This window comes from Equus asinus, chromosome 2 (assembly GCF_041296235.1).
Source record: "Equus asinus isolate D_3611 breed Donkey chromosome 2, EquAss-T2T_v2, whole genome shotgun sequence".
Lineage (NCBI taxonomy): Eukaryota > Metazoa > Chordata > Mammalia > Perissodactyla > Equidae > Equus > Equus asinus.
In genome coordinates, this window is record NC_091791.1 from 86,296,938 (window position 1) to 86,315,832 (window position 18,895).

General features: G+C 47.0%; 1 protein-coding gene across 1 annotated transcript; it reads left to right on the forward strand.

The window, feature by feature from the left end:
- Positions 1 to 382: 382 nt before the first annotated feature.
- Positions 383 to 18,513, forward strand: FAM89A (family with sequence similarity 89 member A). The gene is made up of 2 exons (XM_014865678.3): positions 383 to 732; positions 17,353 to 18,513. The coding sequence occupies exons 1-2, from the start codon at positions 448 to 450 to the stop codon at positions 17,614 to 17,616; spliced, it is 549 nt and encodes a 182-aa protein (XP_014721164.1). The 5' UTR covers positions 383 to 447; the 3' UTR covers positions 17,617 to 18,513.
- Positions 18,514 to 18,895: the final 382 nt, after the last annotated feature.

Consider the following 18,895-nt stretch of genomic DNA (forward strand, 5'->3'; position numbering starts at 1 on the left):
GTGGGCCCCTCTCGTCAATTACGAGCAGCTTGGGGGGTTGGTCGACAAGCCCCCCTTCCCCGGAGTGGGACCGCCGGGACAGGGCTCCGTCCCGCGAGGAGCGCGGGCAGGTGAGGGGAAGTCCCGACAGAGGCTGGAAGCGAGCCGGGGGCGGCGGGCAGGGCGCGGGGGCATAGGGGGCGAGGTTAGGGGAGAGCCAGGCCGCGGGTGTGGGCCAGGGAGTGGATGGATGGGGGGGAGGGGGCAAGTGGGCGGGGCTGGAGGGGAGCAGGGGCGCCAGGGGGGAGGGGGCGCGGGCCGGGACGCAGGGAGGGGGCGGGGCCCGGGGCGGGGGCGGGGCGGCGGGGCGGGAAGTGGGCGTGGCGCCGCCGGGAAGGGGGCGGGCCGGGGGAGCCTTGGGCCGGGGCGGTGGCGGCGGCTGGCGGGCGCGTGGCCGGGCCGGGAACGATGAGCGGGGCCGGGGCTGCGCCGGGGACGGCGGGCGCAGTTCGGGGTCTCCGGGTGGAGGGGCTGCCCCCGCTGCCCAAGAGCCTGAGCGGGCTCCTGCACTCGGCGTCGGGCGGCGGCGCATCGGGGGGCTGGCGGCACCTGGAGCGGCTGTACGCGCAGAAGTCGCGCATCCAGGACGAGCTGAGCCGCGGGGGCGCGGGCGGCGGCGGCGCTCGGGCCGCGGCGCTGCCCGCCAAGCCTCCCAACCTGGACGCCGCGCTAGCTCTGCTCCGCAAGGAGATGGTAAGGGGGCTCCGCGGGCCGGGCTGGGGGGCTCTTCCCGTCCGGGCTCGCAGTCCCGGGAAAGTTCGCCGGGCCCCGCGCTCTGCTCTGCAAGTCCCCGCGCCCACCCGCCCCTTTCTGGTTCTTTTGCCCGGGCGCCGGCTCCGAAAGAGGGGCACTGCCCTCTCAACTACCCTCTTTTACTTGTCCTCCGTATGCCCACGATGGGACCCTCGCCCGGGAGGGTCCTCACTCTCAAAAGGCAGTTTTCGGAGACCGGGCGCCCCTAGTCCGGCCCTCGTTGGCTCAAAGACCTGGGAGGCGGGAGGCGCGGCGTGGGGTTCACGCCCGGCCTCGGGGCGGGGGCGGCTTTGTTACCCCTCTCCGGAGTGGAACGGATCTCTCCGGTTTGGGAAAGGCTTTCACTGCGCCCGAGGGGTGAAGAGCTGTGTGCGATTGTTTTTTCCTACCCTGCCGAGGACAGCTTTTTGTCCGCGCGCGTGTAGACAGCAGATTGGAACAGCCCTGGCCCTCCTCCCCCGCGTCCTCGGCGGCGCGTGCAGAATCCGATTACGGCGGGATGGCTCCGGCCCACAGATGGCCGTGAAAGCCAGCGCTTACCCTGAACCCCTCGGCGCGGTAGAGCTGATTCCTCGAACCGGCTTGAGAGGGATAGGGAGGTGGTGCCCTCCCTGTCTGGGTGAAGCCCGTGTGGGTTCTTCGGGTTGTGTCTGAGCTCCAAACAATGGGACTTAGTTTTTCTCAGTCCTTGGGAAGTACGTTAGGTGTTTGTGGACCAGGACACACGATTCAGGTGACGCCAAAAGCAGGGCAAGGGTGGGGATTTAGGTGGCAATGAGCTTTCTCCACCAGGCTTAGGCCCGGCTAGAAGAGAACAGAAAACTTCTTCCTTTCTAACCCTCTTGCTGACCCCTGATCACACCCCTCACACACACCCCGTTTCTTTTTAGAATCTGCTCATTCCTTTCACTTGGTGCATCTCTTTCCCTCTCCTAGTGCAGATAGATACTTTATTAAGGAAATCTATTATGTGAAAGCTGTTTTTTTCCCCAAGAATAAATTTGCCAAAAAATTTATCATAGGAATCCTTTAAATATGCATCTAGTGCATTAAGAGATTGTTTAGAAAAATTCAATTTATGCATCCTTTTATCCTCAGGAGCTTATCTGTTCTGAAAACTAAGACTTAATTAAATCTAGAAAAGCAGCCTTAACACTTTTTAATCAGTTAGATATTGTCTCACGCTCCGTAGCTGGCATTGAAGTGATTTCCAATTCTCTCTGAAAAGCTTTTCTAAGCTTCTTAGAGAATGACTTAAATTCCAAGCCAGCCATTTTTATTTATTAATAAACATTAATCGACACCAGCATTGCACGGCTGGTGAGCAGCATTTTAATTAGATAAATCTACATCCAGTATGTTTACAGTCTGAACTTGGATGTAGCATAAATAAGATGGTGAAATAGGAAGACTCATCTCGGGTTACGTTCCATGCTGGAACAGAGACAGGAAAACCTCAGGGCCACTCCTGTCTTGAGGCTCTCTCTGGTTTATAAACATGCTCTGGAGTCTTGCAGTGGTGGCTTGGGAGTCAACATGCCATTCCCCAAAGTATTTTTCCAGGTCCCTCCTGGTGCGACTGAAGTACAAGCCACAACCTTATAATTATGCCTTTGACCAGAGCTTTCTCTAAGCCTAACTATTTGAAGCCCAAGGAAAATAAACAGCCATCTTTGGTCTGTCTGATATTTAGCTGTGATAAAGTTAAGACATGGCTACAGGCCTTGAAAAGTCCCTTTTAAGAAATGTCACAAGGTCTTTAAACATACTGTGGTCTTTTGGCTTTTTAAGAGATTTGCTAACCTAAGGCAGTGGGGTCCAACCTAAGGCCTCACTCTAAGGCTCCCACTGCAGGGTCTTGCAAGATAAGAACGGGGAGTTCTTTCCTGAGTTATCTGCAGAATAGTTTGTGTTGATCTATTGAATTCGAAGGTCTGAGGTCAAACCTTTGTCAAGGGATATAACTAGAAGTCATGGCAGAATGGGATTAATCCCTCTTTTTAAAAGTCCTGTGCACGCACAGAAAGAGGGCTGACTTCCAGCAGCAGTAGTGTGGAGGCCTCAGAAGACAACAGGGAAAAGGGTGTCAGGAGAGGGGCAAAGCGGAACTCTGCTCCGGTTCAGTAGCGTGGGGAGTGTACACTGCAAACTGGAGGGCGAGGGGCTGGGGAAGTGGGCTAAGCGGGTTGCAGAAAGCCTCAAGTAGCAAAGGAAGGTTTAAGCAGGAGAATGGCACAGGGCTGGCCTCCGAGGAATTAATCTGCTGGCCGGGTGTAGGAGGGAGAGCTGGACGTAGGAGATGCTGGAGGCAGGCACGGAAGAAGTGAGCACCTCTAGCAGGGTGGGCCCCCGTGAGTGTGAGACAAGAATCAAGTAGGAGAGACTTCACTGGAGCAGAATCTGCAGGAATTGCTGATTAAATATTAGAGTTGGGGAAGGTGATGAGAAGGAATCAGAGATGACTTAAGCTTTTTTATGGGAAGTGCAGCTAAGCAAAACATTTAAAAATTACTCACAGTCCTAGCACCTAGAGATCATCACTTAGTATTTTGGGATATTTCCTGTGTAGGCACAATGTAAATGCTTTCCATCTATCATCTTATATAGTCCTTTTCAATTCTCCGTGAGATAGATACTGTCCGCGAGATAAAGTCTATTTTATATTGTTTAAAAATCATTCAGAATTTAAGTAACTCCCTTAAGGTGACAAACTCAACCAGATGTGTTTATCCACTGCATTATACTGCCTGTGTGTGTGCGCGCACACACCCGCACATTCACGGAGCACATTATACCTTCCAGTTTGCTTTTGGGGGGGCACGTATTGCAAACATTTTCTGGGTCAATATGTACTATGATGTCCTCAGCAACTGCAGAGTATGCCTTATATGGCAGTAGTAATCTTGATAATCCATCATGGGAAAGTGGGGTTCGTCGTAGCAATGGGGGAGTCAGGAGGAATGTCTGCTTTAGAGAGGAAGGTGGTTTGCCTTACATCAGTGGAAGGGTATGTTAAACATTTCAGAATGTGGAGCTGGAGGCTGGAAAAGAGATTTTGACCTGGAGATAACTGATTGAAGGCTGGTGAGGGTGGAACCTGCGGAAGCTGGTGGCCAGGGCACATGAGGGCAGGGGCAGCCTGTGTGGGCAGAGGGTTCTGTCCCATGATTGGTGACGCCCTGCTCTGCTCTGAGAGTCATCGTTTCCACTCCAAGTTTCAGCACTTCCTGTTCTAGTAACCCCTCCTTTGTGAGATTCTGTACTGCTCCCCTCCCCCAGTGGGCCCATTTGGAAAGCTGTGAGGGTCACACAGATGGTTGTTGCTCTGTAGACCAGAAAAACGTCCTGTAAAACAAGAAGCTGAGTTTGTTGGGTTTTTTTTAAACATCAGAGAATATTTTAAGATCACATTCAACAGATGTTTACCAGGTGTGTGTTAGGTATAAAGTGCTGTGGAGGATACAAGGATGAATAGGAATGACGTAGATGTTAGGAGCTTATACAATCTGGTAGATGTGGGCATCTTTACAGCAGTGTAATTGCCGTAGTTTAGAGCACTTCTCATTTTTCGTGAGCAAAGACTCCGCAGTAATAATAGAAACTCATGCGGAACTAGCTCTTGCAAAAGGAGAATCTTGTTCTCTGGTTGGATGGATACGGAGACAGACTAGAAACCAGCTGATGGGGAGCCCAGGAAGTCCACTATATTCTTGCCCTTCCCCTGCTGTTTTCTTTCTTTCTTACATTTTGGAATGTGGCTGCTAAGAGTGTCCACACTCTCAATTTCAGCCATGCTTCTTAGTTCCAGTTTGTAAATACTGTGTGGAAGGATGCCAATGTGCCCTGCTTGGGTAGCCTGGCCAGCCTGGGCCAGCTAGTAGTGACCGAGGGCAGGACGGTATTTTACTAAGCTGGTGTGACCATCTGGATGGGCTGGGGGGCTGAGGATTCCCCAAAGAAAGGACAGTTTGCAGAAGCAGAACGGGGGGCTACTGGACATCAAAATACTAGATGTCTACCACAGACCTCTTTCTGTATGAAAATACTTTGCCCTCAAGGGCCCCACAGTTTGGAATAGTTTTATCTGCTAGGCTGGCAGGCTAGCTTCGCTCACTAGATCTCGGTTGGTGTTTCAAATCCTTGCGTGTGGTTGAAGGAGACCCTTGACTCTCAGTGTCAACTGGGTTCCCTGGCACAGATTTCTATAGAGACTGTCCTGCCCAGCAGCTCTGTGAGGTCAGCTCCTCGAGCTTAGATATCCAAAGGAGTCGCAGTAAAGTGTGGAGATAGAAAGAGCCTCCAACCTGGGGCAGGAGATCTTTGAGGGGCACTGGCCCTGGGGACTCCTGGGCTCTCCTTCTCCAGTCAGCAGCAGCAAGTTGTAATAGCTTTGACTTGGAGCCTATCTGCCTCATTTTTTCTTCAAACTATCAAACAGTTATTTTGGTCACCTACCTGTGCACGAGCGGAAAGTCATCTACACAGAATTTTTGAGTCCCTGAACTACAATGGTTTGGGTGGGTGAAGAATTTAATCTGAGAAAAAAAGTTTGATTTCTGAGACCAGCAACGCTTATCTTTCCCGCGATTTTGTGGAGACCGCAACCAAATGCGTCATGAGCTTGTGCAGTGACCTGTACTCGAGGAGATGTGCGTTAGCTTGAGTGGCCCACATCCCAGTGGAATCTAGTCCTCATCCTACATGTGAAACCAGAGTCTTAGACAGGAGTTTTTACTCTTTAAAAGTTTATGGTAAGGTCCACTCTCGAGTCAGGCCTGTGAAACGTGCCATCTGGAATAAGAGCATTGGCTTCTAATGCAGCGTTCTTGATTGACACTGATCAGAGGATACTGGGAATGTCCGATGGGCTTTAGTACTGTCTTTTTATTTTCACTGGTCTTCCCACCAGCATGGTTTATCGTGGTGTTCCTCAAAGGATGGACCACTAGCCCCAGAGTCCCCCAGACTGCTTTCTAAAATGCAGATTCCTGGGCCCCTTCCTGTACCTACACTTTTCACATGCTTTACGCTTTAAACGAGAATCTTCACTTGTAACAAGCTCTTGAAGAGTTGGGAAGCTCATGAACCAGGCATCAAGAGCTTGAATTCTGTTATTAAATTATGTGATATGATCTAGGCAAGCCATTTCATGAGTTTAGACTATAGATCCCCTATGGGGAAAATGAGAATTAAATGCCATAAAGGATCCTTTTGGCTGTAGCGGTATAATTCTTTCCCCTGCATGCCTCTGTGGGTCTTTATTGTGCCTACAGAAGAAATTTGCTCTGTCATAAAATAATGTGGGCACAAGTGCAGGGACCGCCTGTTGCAATGTGCTTGGTGACCCTGAGGACACTTGCACAGCCATGCCTGGTTATTGTAAATCCACTTAATGCAAAGAATTGGAAGGAGAAAAGGAAGAATCGTGCAAGTATGCTATTCTTGACTCAGTTCATCAAAAATTTGGCTGTCTACAATAGTTCTTAAAGTTTTTAGGCCATGATTACCTCATATAGTACTGGTCCCCATTCTCAGTATCTACCCAATGAAAGCAAAAATTAAAAAAGTATAAATAATAGTTTGTGTACATGAAAGCACATGTGTTTCTGTGGGGTGGGGGTGGGGCAGTAAGGGCAGGCTGTGGGGTCATTGGCCTGGTTTCATCCATCCATCTTTGATGTTATCTCTAAGTGAGCTTATACTTACAGTCCCAAAACTTGAAGATGTAAAGAATCGAAAGATATTTTTTCATACCACTTTCAACTTTTATCTATTATAGAGGCTATAAATTAATATTTTTCCTAACTCATAAGAATCTTACAAATGGCACAACCTTTCACTTTGGTCCCCCCTTTTGGTTAAAGGCATTTGTCTGTTAAATGTGAAGGTAAAAGTGCCCCAGTTGTTGGCACTTTGGACCCCTCTTCGTTGACCGAGGACCTCAAACGAGCAAGTGCCCAGGTGTTTCTGCGTCTCACAGACATCAGGGCTGTCCCGTGCTCCAGGCGCTGGTCCGGTGTTGCTATAGATTTTAAAGACCAGGTAGACAAGGATGTTCAGAGAGAGCTTGAGGAGAGGACCAGGACCCTCGTGCAGTTCATTCCCATCGAGCGGCAGTTGGAAGCTTTGTGGTTTCGCTCCTGGGATGGCCACCTAAACTCCACGGAGACTTCAGACCTCAGTTTGAAAAGCTTAATTTTTCACGACCTGTGTAGGAAACCCTACAGACAGGCCACAGACTCCCTGAAGAGGAAACCTGCCCTGAGACTGGATGGTCAGATATTTGCCCCTCTTGCCCAGCGTCATTCTCCAGGGCCGCGGCCTCCTAGTCACCTTGTTCTCTGCCCGCATGCTCCAGATCTTTCCACCTGATAAGTAGGCAGGCTTAAACGTTGTCTTTTCCTGTAGCTTGTTCCCCCTCAGACACCTTACACAGAGACGTTCATTCTCCCTCAGGAACTTTGGAGATGGAAAAACTCAGCCTTCCTTATGGTTCTGTGGACATTCGTTAAGATGTGGCCTTTTCAGTTTTTGTGAGTACTTTCTGTTCCTTGATTAACCCTAAGAGCCAAGTCTGGCCTAGTTTTGCAGGTATGAGAATACTGTCTTCAAGGATTTGGGGAGGAGGTGCTGTCCTTGACGGGAGGGGAGGGGTAGGGCAGGGGAGAGAGGAGGGTCTCCGTCCTCTGACCAGTACTCTCTGGGGGAGGGGTAACCTCTGTCAGACACCAGGCCGGTTCCAGCATGGAGAGGCTGGGCTAAGGAAGATGACTGGAATACATGCGGAGAATAGAGAACATGGGAAGAGGGTGTTGGGTGTATTCTTAGGTTGTTGACTGTACTTAGAATTGGAGATAAATGCAGTGAAAGAGTGACTGCGAGGTGTTTAACATCCCTTATAACAGATATGCAAATTAAAACAACAAGGTATCCTGTTTTACCTAAAGGACTAGCAGAGATGTAAAAGAATGGTCATCGTGATGGTGAACGTTTGGAGAAATAAACCCCATAAAATAGAATAGACACCAAACACTTTCTTTTGCTTCTTATGTCAGTTGTCTGAAAAGTGCTAGATGATGATAATGTTTTCTATATGTTGTCCAAGAACTTGGTTTTCTGATTTTAGCTTCAGATTTTCTTCCTTAACTGCATCTATTCTTGCAGAGAAGGAATTTCAATTCATTGAATATCCCTCAAGAAAATGACAAAGCACAAGCTAACCTTCAAATGTGTGTGTTGAGTTCCAACATGTTATTAGTAAGTTGTGTTTTTACCTCTAGTCCTACCTGCTTTTTCAACATCAGCTGTGTCCGTGTCAGCATTTCACCATCTTGGACAATGAATTTTTAGGCCTTGGATACAAATTCTTGATAAGTGGTCTCCTGTTTGCAGCCTCAGGATTGGGGAGGCATTAGAAGGAAAGCATGCTTGTCACCTTCTCCCTTGCAATTTCATTATTATAAGTTTATCCTATAGAAATAGTTACACAAGTAAATAACAAACATGTAAATTACATTACATCCATGTCAGTAACATGGATATGTATTGTAGGGCTATATAATAGTATTTATAAGAGCAATAGAATGCTGTACCATTGTTGAAAAGAATGTGATAACTATATATACAGACAGAGATGTTCACAGTGTGAAAGAGTAAATTACGAACAGTACAGTCGGCCCTCTGTATCCTCGGGTTCCGCTTCTGCAGTTTCAACCAACCGCCAATCAAAAGGCCTACGATGATTGCGTCTGTGCTGAACATGCAGACTTTTTTTCTTGTCCTTATTCCCTAAACAAAACAGTGTAACAACATTGTATTGGGTATTATAAATAATCTAGAGATGATTTGAAGTACATGGGAAGGATTATGTAGGTTCTATGAAAATACTATTCTATTTTATGTAAGGGGCTTGAGCATCGACTGATTTGGGATCCATGGGGGGGCCCTGGATACCAATGGTAGCTAAAAAACAAACTCGAATGCATAGTGTCTTAAGGGATATACATCAAACTGCTAAAAGTGGGTATCTTTAGAACAGTGGTTCTTAAAGTGTGGTCTGGGGACATCAAGGAGTCCCCCACATCCTTTTGGAGGTCCGTAATTATGTGGTGGTCATATTGACAAATGTGTTTTTTTGAGTATTATCTAGGGAAGTATATCCACGTTTGGAAGATCTGCATAATGCAGTGAATCAGTCTTCCACGTTTTTCATATAACTGATGTTTGATGTTGCAAAATCATGCATGGTTTGAAGATCCATTCAAAGTGCAAGACTGATGGATTTTAATGTAAGAGTATGAAAAGTTCATTGCGTAGCTTCAGATTCCACACTGCAGCCAACTAAAGGGTAGTGTCAAAGAAGAATATCTACAATATCTGGAAGGCTATTAAAATACTCTTTTCTTTCCCAATTACGTATCTGTGTGAGGCCAGATTTTCCTCATTTACTCCAACCAAGACACCATGTCTCAAAGGATCAAATGCAGAAGCAGATAAGCCAGACATTAAAAAGCGTACAAATGTTATTGTTGATAAAAATGTTATTTATGTTCACATGTAGTGGGTATATTATTATTTCTAAATGGATTAATAAATACTAAAATTTCTCAGTTTTAATTTCTAATAAGGTAAATATCAATAGGTATAACCCACGTAAACAAGAGCTCTTTGGGACCCTCAGTAATTTTTAAGAGTGTAAAGGGGTCCCAAGACAAAAACATTTGAAGATTGCTGCTTTAGAACATGGTGTTAGGGAAGACTGGTTCATATAATTATGAACCATTGAATCTTTAATACAATCAGAATATTTTTATAGTCGGAAAAAAGTGAAAGAATGTGCAAAGACGCTTCTTAAAGAAAATGGTCGATTGCTTTTCTTTATCTCTGCCTAGGACAGAACAAGAGGAAATGAGCTTAATTGGTATTAACATTAGTTTAGGTTAGCGATAAACAAGAATATCCCTATGAGTTAAGCAGAAAACTCAACTCAAACTGCCCGACCTAGCAGAGGAACTTATGGGAAAGTGTAGAGGTGGGGCAGGCCTAATCTGGGGGCGCAATCCTGCAACCTGTGTATTTTCTGTCTCTGAATCACCGTGGCACTTCAGAGTCTGGGCTCAGCCTGGTGAGTCTAAAGCAGTAACAGGAGATGAAACTGACCAGATAGCACAAATGCGTTTCCGCTCAGGGGAGGAGAGTGTGGTGTAGACAACCACTTGGTGAATGGAAGCTTGCTTGCTTGCTTAGAGAGCACACAATTGCAGCCCTCAGGGAGCGTCAAGGTCCTGCAGGGGCGTTTCTGTCAGGCTTAGGCAGCCCAGTTAATAGCTCCTTTCCTCTAGAGCAACACTGATGAACTCTCTCTCTTTGGTTTTCCTTTTCTAAACAGTTTCCAGGTCAGCGTCCTTCTGTCAACACATCCTTTCTTCAGAAACCAGGTTACGATCCATTAGGTCACTGCTTGCTGTATTACATTCCAGGCCTGTGGATACGTACAAGACACCTTGATTAGATTTGGGGCATTCACCACCTCTTGTCTACAATAAATTTCTAAGCCGTCCGTATAAGCTTACTCATTCACTATGTTTTAAAAAAAATAACTTTGAAAGTTCTCTGTTTGTAAGTTAATACGTATTCATAGTAGAAAATTTAGAAAGTCCAGTAAAGCCAAAAATATAAATCACCCGTGATCTCAGCAGCTTGCTGTACCACAGCTGACATTGTGGCATCTTCCTTCCAGTATTGTCTGCGTAGGCTGTACAGTCCACTGGTCAGAGCACCAATGGTGGAGTCCTCGGCCCTGGTTGCAGCTCCCTGGGGCTCTGCCACTGGCTGTGTTAATTACACCTACCTCACAGAACAAAGATGAGCATTACATACTTGGATACAGTTGAGATGAGATTTTCTTCTCTGCAGGCAATCCCCAGAAACAAACTAGTTAGCTGGTTAAAAGTTATGTGCTATTTTAAGGCTTTTGGTAAGACAATGCCAACTAGTTCTCCAGAAGGATTTTAGAAGCAGCCAGTCCCAACAGCAGTGTGCATCCATTCTATACTTTTTATTATTACTAGTTTCTAAAATTGAGTGACATACTTGTTGGGAAAAAACATTAAGCAGTACAGAAGGCTGTAAATACCCAGTCGCACTTTCCAGAAATAAATTCTGCTAACAGATATTTTCCCTTCCAGTTAAAAGCTTGCACATGTGTGTGCATGTACATGTGTGAAGTGAGATGTACTAAACATGCTGTTCTGTCGCTTGAACTTCTGTGCTTAATCATGAATGTTGGTCGCTCTTCCACTTTAGTATATACAGAACTGCTCATTCTTTTAAATGACTGCCTAGTTTTTATTGTATACCATAATTTTATTTATGTATACCATCATTTTTTAAACCAAGTTCCTATCACCCATTCTGTTTCCATCTAAAATTTCATGCAACAAACTTTTTCTGCATCTGTCGCTGTTTTGGGAGCCCTCATGCGATAGTTCCTGATTCTATAGTTCAGCTTCGGATCTGTGCATGCCCTGCCCCGTGGAAGGTGGGATATTTTTCATCGTGTTGAGGAGTTGCAGGGGGCGGGGGCTCATTTCAGAGTCGATCTCATTATGACCCCCTGAGACTAACCCATCCCAGCCCCCTGACCTGCTTCCTCCCCGGCTCCACCCACAGACGGGCCCCATTGTGGAGCCAGGCACAAATAAGATCATTTCCTTTTATGTTTGTTTGGTTTTCAACTCATTGTTGTATTTGGGAAGAAGTTGCTTTTGTTTAAGTCTCTCAAACGCCCTGATGAATTACCCCGACTTTGAGTTTCTCAAATAAAACGGACTATTTTTTTTAAACACAATTTTTTGTTTCTGAAAAATATCCTAAAGTTTTTCATGATGCTCTGTTTGAAATCAACAATTTCCCTTCAAAGATTCCTTTCATCTTCTAAGCCTTGTATCCTAATGGTAATGTTTCTATTGTAATTTTTTTAAAGTCAGGAAGAACTCCCTCCCCCACAGCACCCTCCAAGGATATTTCGAGACTTAGGGACCCAAAACCCAGCTGGAAACCACCACCCTGTTGGAGGTGTATTCACATGGCCGTCCTACTGTGAAATTTTTTTTTAAAGATTTTATTTTTTCCTTTTTCTCCCCAAAGCCCCCCGGTAGATAGTTGTGTATTCTTCGTTGTGGGTTCCTCTAGTTGTGGCATGTGGGACGCTGCCTCAGCGTGGTCTGACGAGCAGTGCCATGTCCGCACCCAGGATTCGAACCGACGAAACACTGGGCCGCCTGCAGCGGAGCGCGCGAACTTAACCACTCGGCCACGGGGCCAGCCCCAGAATTCTATGCTTTTTTTTAAATGAGCCTATTTGAATTCTAAGTGTGCTTTCAAAAGAGCTGTATTTCTCAATCCAGCTGTGATTTAGGAGATCAGCAGTCCTTCAGGGACATGTGGGGAACACATCACCAAGATGACAGGCTTCCGGGCCTTCTAGAATGGGGACAGTGGGGGTTAGCGGGCTTGCTGAGGGCGTGTCCCTCCCCCTCCCCACTTTTTTTTCTGGAAGGACAGGAAGTCCTTGTTCACGGGTGATTTCTTGTTCTGGGTGATTTCCTCATGGCCTGAAACAAACTCTCCATTTAGTTCTCTTGGATGGTCCTTCTCTTCCCTTCCCACATCCCCAGACCCTCAGACCCGTATGCTGAGAGACTGTTTCCGGGGCTGGCAGTCATGAGCCTCTCCCAGCTACAGATGCTCGACTCTAACGAACAACAGGGAGAAAGCTTGGTTTTGTGTCATCTGCTCCTGTTAGGCAAGAGGTGTCTTTTTGATGACATGGCGAGAACCGTGTGGTCTGAGGCTTTCCTCGGGGGCACCTTGGGGTGTGCTGGGCACAAAAGGCTTCCTGTTCAGTCCTGTCGCCTCGGCAGCTGCCTCCAGGGTGTAGCAAGGGGCCTGCTGAACCCAGCAAGGCCTCACTGCCAGGCTGCTTCTGCAGCCAGGTGTTCTCTGGCAGGGCGTCTGAGGTCTCTACAGTGCGGCATTTTCACGGAGTCAGCCAATATCTGAGTGCCTGCTCTGCAAGGCTCTGTGCTGGGTGCTGAGGGATCAACAGGGAGATTGGCCACTGTATTATGGGCTTGTCCTACGTTGGGAGAAAGAAGACCATATGCATACTTGTAAGGTAGAGAATAATAAATACCTTTGACAGGCGGAGAAGGCGAGGGCAAAGTGAGGGACACTGGGGCTGAGCCAGTCAAAGTCTAAAGAGTGGAGGAGAAGCTGGCGTTGGACCAGGCAGGCAAGGAGGCTTTAGCAGATGCTGTGGGGACAGGTGGGGACTCGGGGTGAAGCGGCCTCAACCTGACCATTGCATGAGTTGCAGGTAGGGGAGAATAGATCCACACAGATTATGGAACACTGCCCAGGGATGTTCAATTCGCCTCTCGAAAATTCTAGTGAAAGTGTTGAAACAACCCCAGCTGAGGGAGAGGCGTCCTGGCTGCAAAGTCAGGTTTGTTGGTTTACCTCATGTCCTCCTCGCTAATTTGGAAGATTTCTGGTCAGTCCGAGGAAGTTTAGTGCCTGAAGAAGAAGGCATTGATTGCAACACCATGGATGGATCTAGAGGGTATTCTGCTAGCTGAAATAAGTCAGACAGAGAAAGATAAATACTGTATGATTTTACTTAGATGTAGAAGATACCAAACAGAATAAAACAGAAACAGACTCAGAGAGAGAGGAAACAAACTGGTGGTTACCAGAGTAGGGAGGGTGGGGGACCGGCGAAATAGGTGAAGGGGATTAACAGGGACAAACTTCCAGTTATAAAACAAACAAGCACAGCATTGGGAATATAGTCATTAATATGGTAATCATTTTATATGGTGACAGATGGTAACTAGACTTATCATGATCATTTTGTAATGTTTATAATCACATCGCTATGATGTACACCTGAAACTAAGAGGATATTATAAATGAATTATGTTTTAATAAAAAAAGAAGGTGTTGAGAAGCTGGGATGTGTGTAGGCGTGTGCATGCACGTGTGTGTGTGTAAAGCCCGGTTAAATTAGGCTAAACGCTTGGCATCTGTGTAGTAGGTGTGTCCAGGACTGTGCTGTGTTCCTAGGTGGGTCAGACCTTAGTTTCTAGGCCAGTGTTCCGCCCGATGACAAGGCACTTTGTGAGTCATCCGGCTGTTGCAATGCAGAAAGGTCTGGAACACAATCCACTTTCTTGCCTGGTGTGTATCCTAGGTAGGCCTGGAATACCTAGGAAATAGCACCTAAGAAGAAAAGCCTGGGTTTCGGGGTAACATGGGATGGTGGGCTGTCAGAGCCTCTGAACCCTGGTGGGGGTCGTGGGGCCGTGGAGCCCAGGCTGCTGCTTCCACCTGTGGCTACCTCCAGCCAGCCCAGGAAGGTGAAAGGCAGACGCATTCCAATAGCATGTTGTTCCCTGCTACTCCTTTTTCCATTATTCATTCCGGAGGTGGGAAATAGGGTCTTGGGATCCCCCAAGTGATCTGCTAGTATCAGTGACTCAGTAGAAGTACTTCCAGGATTCCAGAAGAACCTTTTCTATGACTTTTTGAGCAAATAAGGGTGTGACTCTGGGAGGGTGTGACTTCCTTTATTCAAGTTTATATTCTTTACATTAATTCTAGAAAAGATAGGTACGTTTGAATTAGCCGAGTCAGAATCTTGTGACTTGGTTATTGGATTCACATCTGGATACTGCAGAGGAGTCTTAGAACATCAGAGCAAGTCCAGGGGAAAGGACTGGGTGGTTTAGAGATCGGAACGTCATCACAGATTGTTGAAGAACCTGAGGATATTAGCTTGGAGAAGACAAATAGTTTTTTTTTCAGGGGATAACGGTGGGGGAGTGAAAATTACCTTCAACTATTTAAAAGATGATTAAGAAAGAGAGAAATCAGATTTGTTTGTATGTACCTAGCATCAAGATCTCTAGAACCTACGGGCTGGGAGATTTTGCCTTTGTGTAAAGAATAATTATGTATGTTTGAAATGAACAAACTGGTTTGGAAGATCCTCCTTTTTTGGGTTTGAAGTAATACGTCGAGGTCCTTTCCTATTTGAGAGTCTGCACTTACCACCCTGCTCCTCAGGAGGCCGGTTTGCTGATAATCTCCATCTTGCTTGACTGCCCTGGCAGCCTCTACCAGAGAGGCCAGGTGGTCCTTGCTCAGCATTCAGGAGGGCATGGGGGCAGGAGGAACATGGTGGCACACAGGGTGCTGCCCTGCCATTCTTTCCCACGGTGAGAGTCTGCAGGCTAGCAGAGTGGGAAATAATAATGACAATAACAATGATAGCAGCAGCTGTCGCTCTTTTTAGGACTGAATGATTTGTTCATGGTCCCACAGCTAGTGGATGGCAGAGCCTGAGTTTGAACCCAGGCAGGCAGGCTCCAGAGCCTGCACTCTTTATTCTATGCTCTTCCGTCTGGCTGGCCTGAAGTTCAGTGCTCACAGGAGAATAAATATAAGTGGCCCATGAAAGACAGGCATTCGTATCAAGAACACTGGTTCTTCACTGGAACTGGACATCAGAATCGTCTGGGTATTTTTAAAACACAAATGTCAGAGACTCACTTTTCTTTCTGACGCACACACATGTGCATGCACACACACAAACTCTAATCAGGAAAAGGGGTGATGGCGTCTGACCCCAGGAAGTGGCATGTGGCAACCTGGGCATCTCTTGGTTTGTCGACGGCTGCCCTATTCAGGCTGTACTTTTCAGAGTAGAATGCCGTGGAGCTAGGTCTGCCCTCTCGGAACAGCTCAGGAAACTGTCTCTTGTAGGCACCTGCCATTCATTTCAGACAAAGCAGCGATGGTTTATGGCATAAAGTCACAAAGTGTTTGAGCTAGCTATGGATTATCCAATTTAAATCCCTCATTTTATAGGCAGGTTGCGGGCAGGGGCCTCAACAAAGCCATTGAAAGTGGCAGAGCTGGGCCTGGAGGCCGTGACTTCTGGTGAGGTCTCTTCCTAAGAAAAGCTTCTTTGAGGAGTTCTAGGGTAGAAGGAATTCTAGAATAATGGGGAATCACTACGGAAACAACAGAACTCGCCTCTCTGTCTGGAAACCTTCCTTGAGCAAAATATGCTAAGCAGATGTGACCTGGTTGCATGTTTATGGTCTCTTCAGCCGTAGTGACGAGATAGCTGGTGTCTGACGATTTAGAGTGATTGAAGGGTGTGAAGAATAACCTGGAATTTAACACCCAGTCTTGTCACAAGATGAACACTTCTTTCTCGGCCCAGATTCCCTTGTGTGAAAGACCATCTTGTGTGGAAAATCTCTTTGCTGGGTAATTGTAAAGACTGTAAATCCTCTAACACTTTGTTTTTCTATGTGCAGTCCCCTGTGTTGTTAGTGCTGTAGTCCGGTGCTTGGGACACAGGAGGCATTCAATTACTGTTTTTTTAAATAGATTGATATTTAATACTCCCCATTGCCCCATAAGAGAATTTATTTTTGTCATGAACCGAGGCATAGAGATGATAAATAACTTGCTCAAGGGCCGAGAGGCAAAAGGCAGGTCTCCTGGCATGTTGTTTAGTTTCTCGCCTCGCAACTGAGTGAGGCCTGACGCCCAGCAGCATTGCTAGGCGCCACTCAGACCTACTGACTCAGAATCCGTGTGGTTGACAAGATCCCCAGGTGATCCCCAAGATTCCCCAGTGTAAGATCCACTGGTCTGGGTTGCATTTCCCAGTGGATTAACCCTTCTCTCTTGAGGATTGATGGAAATGGTGCGTTTCCTGTCCTGACTGTGTGCTTTTCCCTCTGATGGGCAGTAGGGAAGGGAGGAACTTGAAGATAAACAAATCTGTGACTTTTAAATGTTCTTTGTTCTATCATCCCTTGTGAAAATAGTTTCCAGGAGGATCTGTAGAGGCCCCTTGGGCTTATTCAGTCGCTCTGGGGAGTGATCCCACAACCAATTCAGGGTGAGACTGACTCTGTCTGGAGGAGAGGGAGTCTGACCACTTCTCTTGAGAGCCTGGAGGCTGAGCTGGTCAGAGGGCAGGTGCTCCAGGGGGCCAGCGTGTGACATTGACCAGGTGAGCCACTGTCACTGGCAAGGGGACTCTGTTGCCCCAGGGAGTTGAGAATGACTCTAGTAGTAGGGGGAGGCACCTGTAGGTCTTCTCTGAATCTGATCGGAGCAAGAGGAAATGACACACTTGTATCTTGGTGTCCAAAGTGAAACCAGCTGGGCTACCAGAGTGTGCAATGCTTCTGCTTGGCAGGGCGTGCCGGAGGCCAGAGTGAATCCCGCAGGCTGGGGCCCGCTGCTCTGCAGGTGTGATCCTTCCTGACACACTGAGTAATGTCTGAGGTGTGGGCATCACATAATTAAGGTTTTCTCAAAACTGGAAATCCAGAGCATTCAAGTGATGCTCTGAGTCGTTCGCTGTCTGGAAAGAATGTGCTGGCATGGGCAGATTGCTGGCTAAGTGTTCAACTAAAATTAAACTCAAGTGCTGACTTCTTGTTTTTACCTCCCACCCCTTCCCTCAAGGTTGGCCTCCGACAGCTGGACATGTCCTTGCTCTGCCAACTGTACAGCCTCTACGAGTCTATTCAGGAGTATAAGGGAGCGTGCCAGGCAGCATCCAGCCCAGACTGCAATTATGCTCTGGAGAACGGCTTCTTCGATGAAGAGGAGGAATATTTCCAGGAGCAGAACTCCCTCCACGATGGGAGGGAACGCGGCCCTCCGAGGGACCTGTCACTGCCCGTCTCCCCCCTCTCCGGCAGCGACTGGATTCTGGAGTCCCTCTAAAGCATCTCAGGAGGGAGGCTACTGTTACTGCCGGACACACCGTCAACAGTTGCTTCTCCTCTTGCAAGAAAGCTCCTCTGGCCTCCACTGTGGGTGGTCCTCAGGCATGTGGGATGAGTGCTGCCAGTTTACTTTGTAGGCAGGCAGATGTCCATGGACACATGGCGGCAGTCTATTCTGATGGCTGGAGTTTCTGCTCAGGCGATCTAGAGGTGCTCAGCATTGTCTTTGACACCCTGGAACTGAGGCACTCCTGCTGAGGATTCCTAATGAGAATAGAACAAGGGGGGTTCTGGAGAAGACCTTTTTGGGTATTTTGTGCGAGACAGTTTTGAGCTAGTTCCTTCCTTCTGGATCGTAGGTGATCTCACACCCTCTTTGTTGTAGGCTTTGCCTCCAGCTTGCAATGTGTCACAACTAACTTTCCCCTTCTCCCCTTCCTCCATACATTCTGTGGCCTTTCTTGCTGTTTCATGAGCTTTTAAGCCTCTTGGTTGAGTTTTATTTGTTCTTAAGCTACATTCCTAACTGTCCAGGTGACTCCGTGAAAGCTTTTTACTGGAAAAGTCAACATTTCAGGTCACACCAATCAACTACATTCTCTTAAGCTGTCAAAAAAATTTATATCATTCTTTGTCCATCAGATAGAGGAGGAAGGAAGATAATACAAAGATTTGTTGAGTGGGGAAAAAAAAAACTGGGGCAAGCTGGTGTTTTGTATAATTCTCTGTAAGATGGCAACGTTTTTGTTTTTAAAGATTCTGAATGTACACTGGTATGTTAGAAAGCAAACTCCTCCATTCAAAACAGTGATCACCTTAAGCCTTAATATATTTATTAAAGTACTTTATGAATACTTTATACTGTGTAGGTTAAAAATAAGGATAAAATGCCAAACTCTCTGTAGTTGTGTATTATTTTGGTCTGAATTCGGAGTCATCCACTTTCATAACTTGAATGTGTTGAATCCACTCAAATACTGAAAGAACATTACAGTTTGTTTTCTTGCTATTAAGAATTTGAAAGAAGCTTTATTCTTCTTTTGGCTTATTCTTGGAACTGTTTTGTCCACAGCAGACCACCATGGACAGTTAGGTCTCAGTGTTGCTGGTCTTTGAATACTTCAGACTCCTTGCTCTTCTTTCTTTTGGTGTGATAGTTGCTTATTAGCACCTCTTGTGGGTCAGAGAGAGGAAGTAAAACTCATCCTCATGAACCAACATGTTGACAACCTGTTATGTACGCGACCCTGTGTCAGGAACCGGGGTGAGGTACAGAG

Excerpts from the sequence above, each read along its gene's own strand:
- FAM89A (XM_014865678.3), top strand. The coding sequence starts at position 448 with ATGAGCGGGGCCGGGGCTGCGCCGGGGACGGCGGGCGCAGTTCGGGGT. Across the intron at positions 733-17,352 it reads CTCTGCTCCGCAAGGAGATG|GTTGGCCTCCGACAGCTGGA; the intron begins GTAAGGGGGCTC and ends CCTTCCCTCAAG.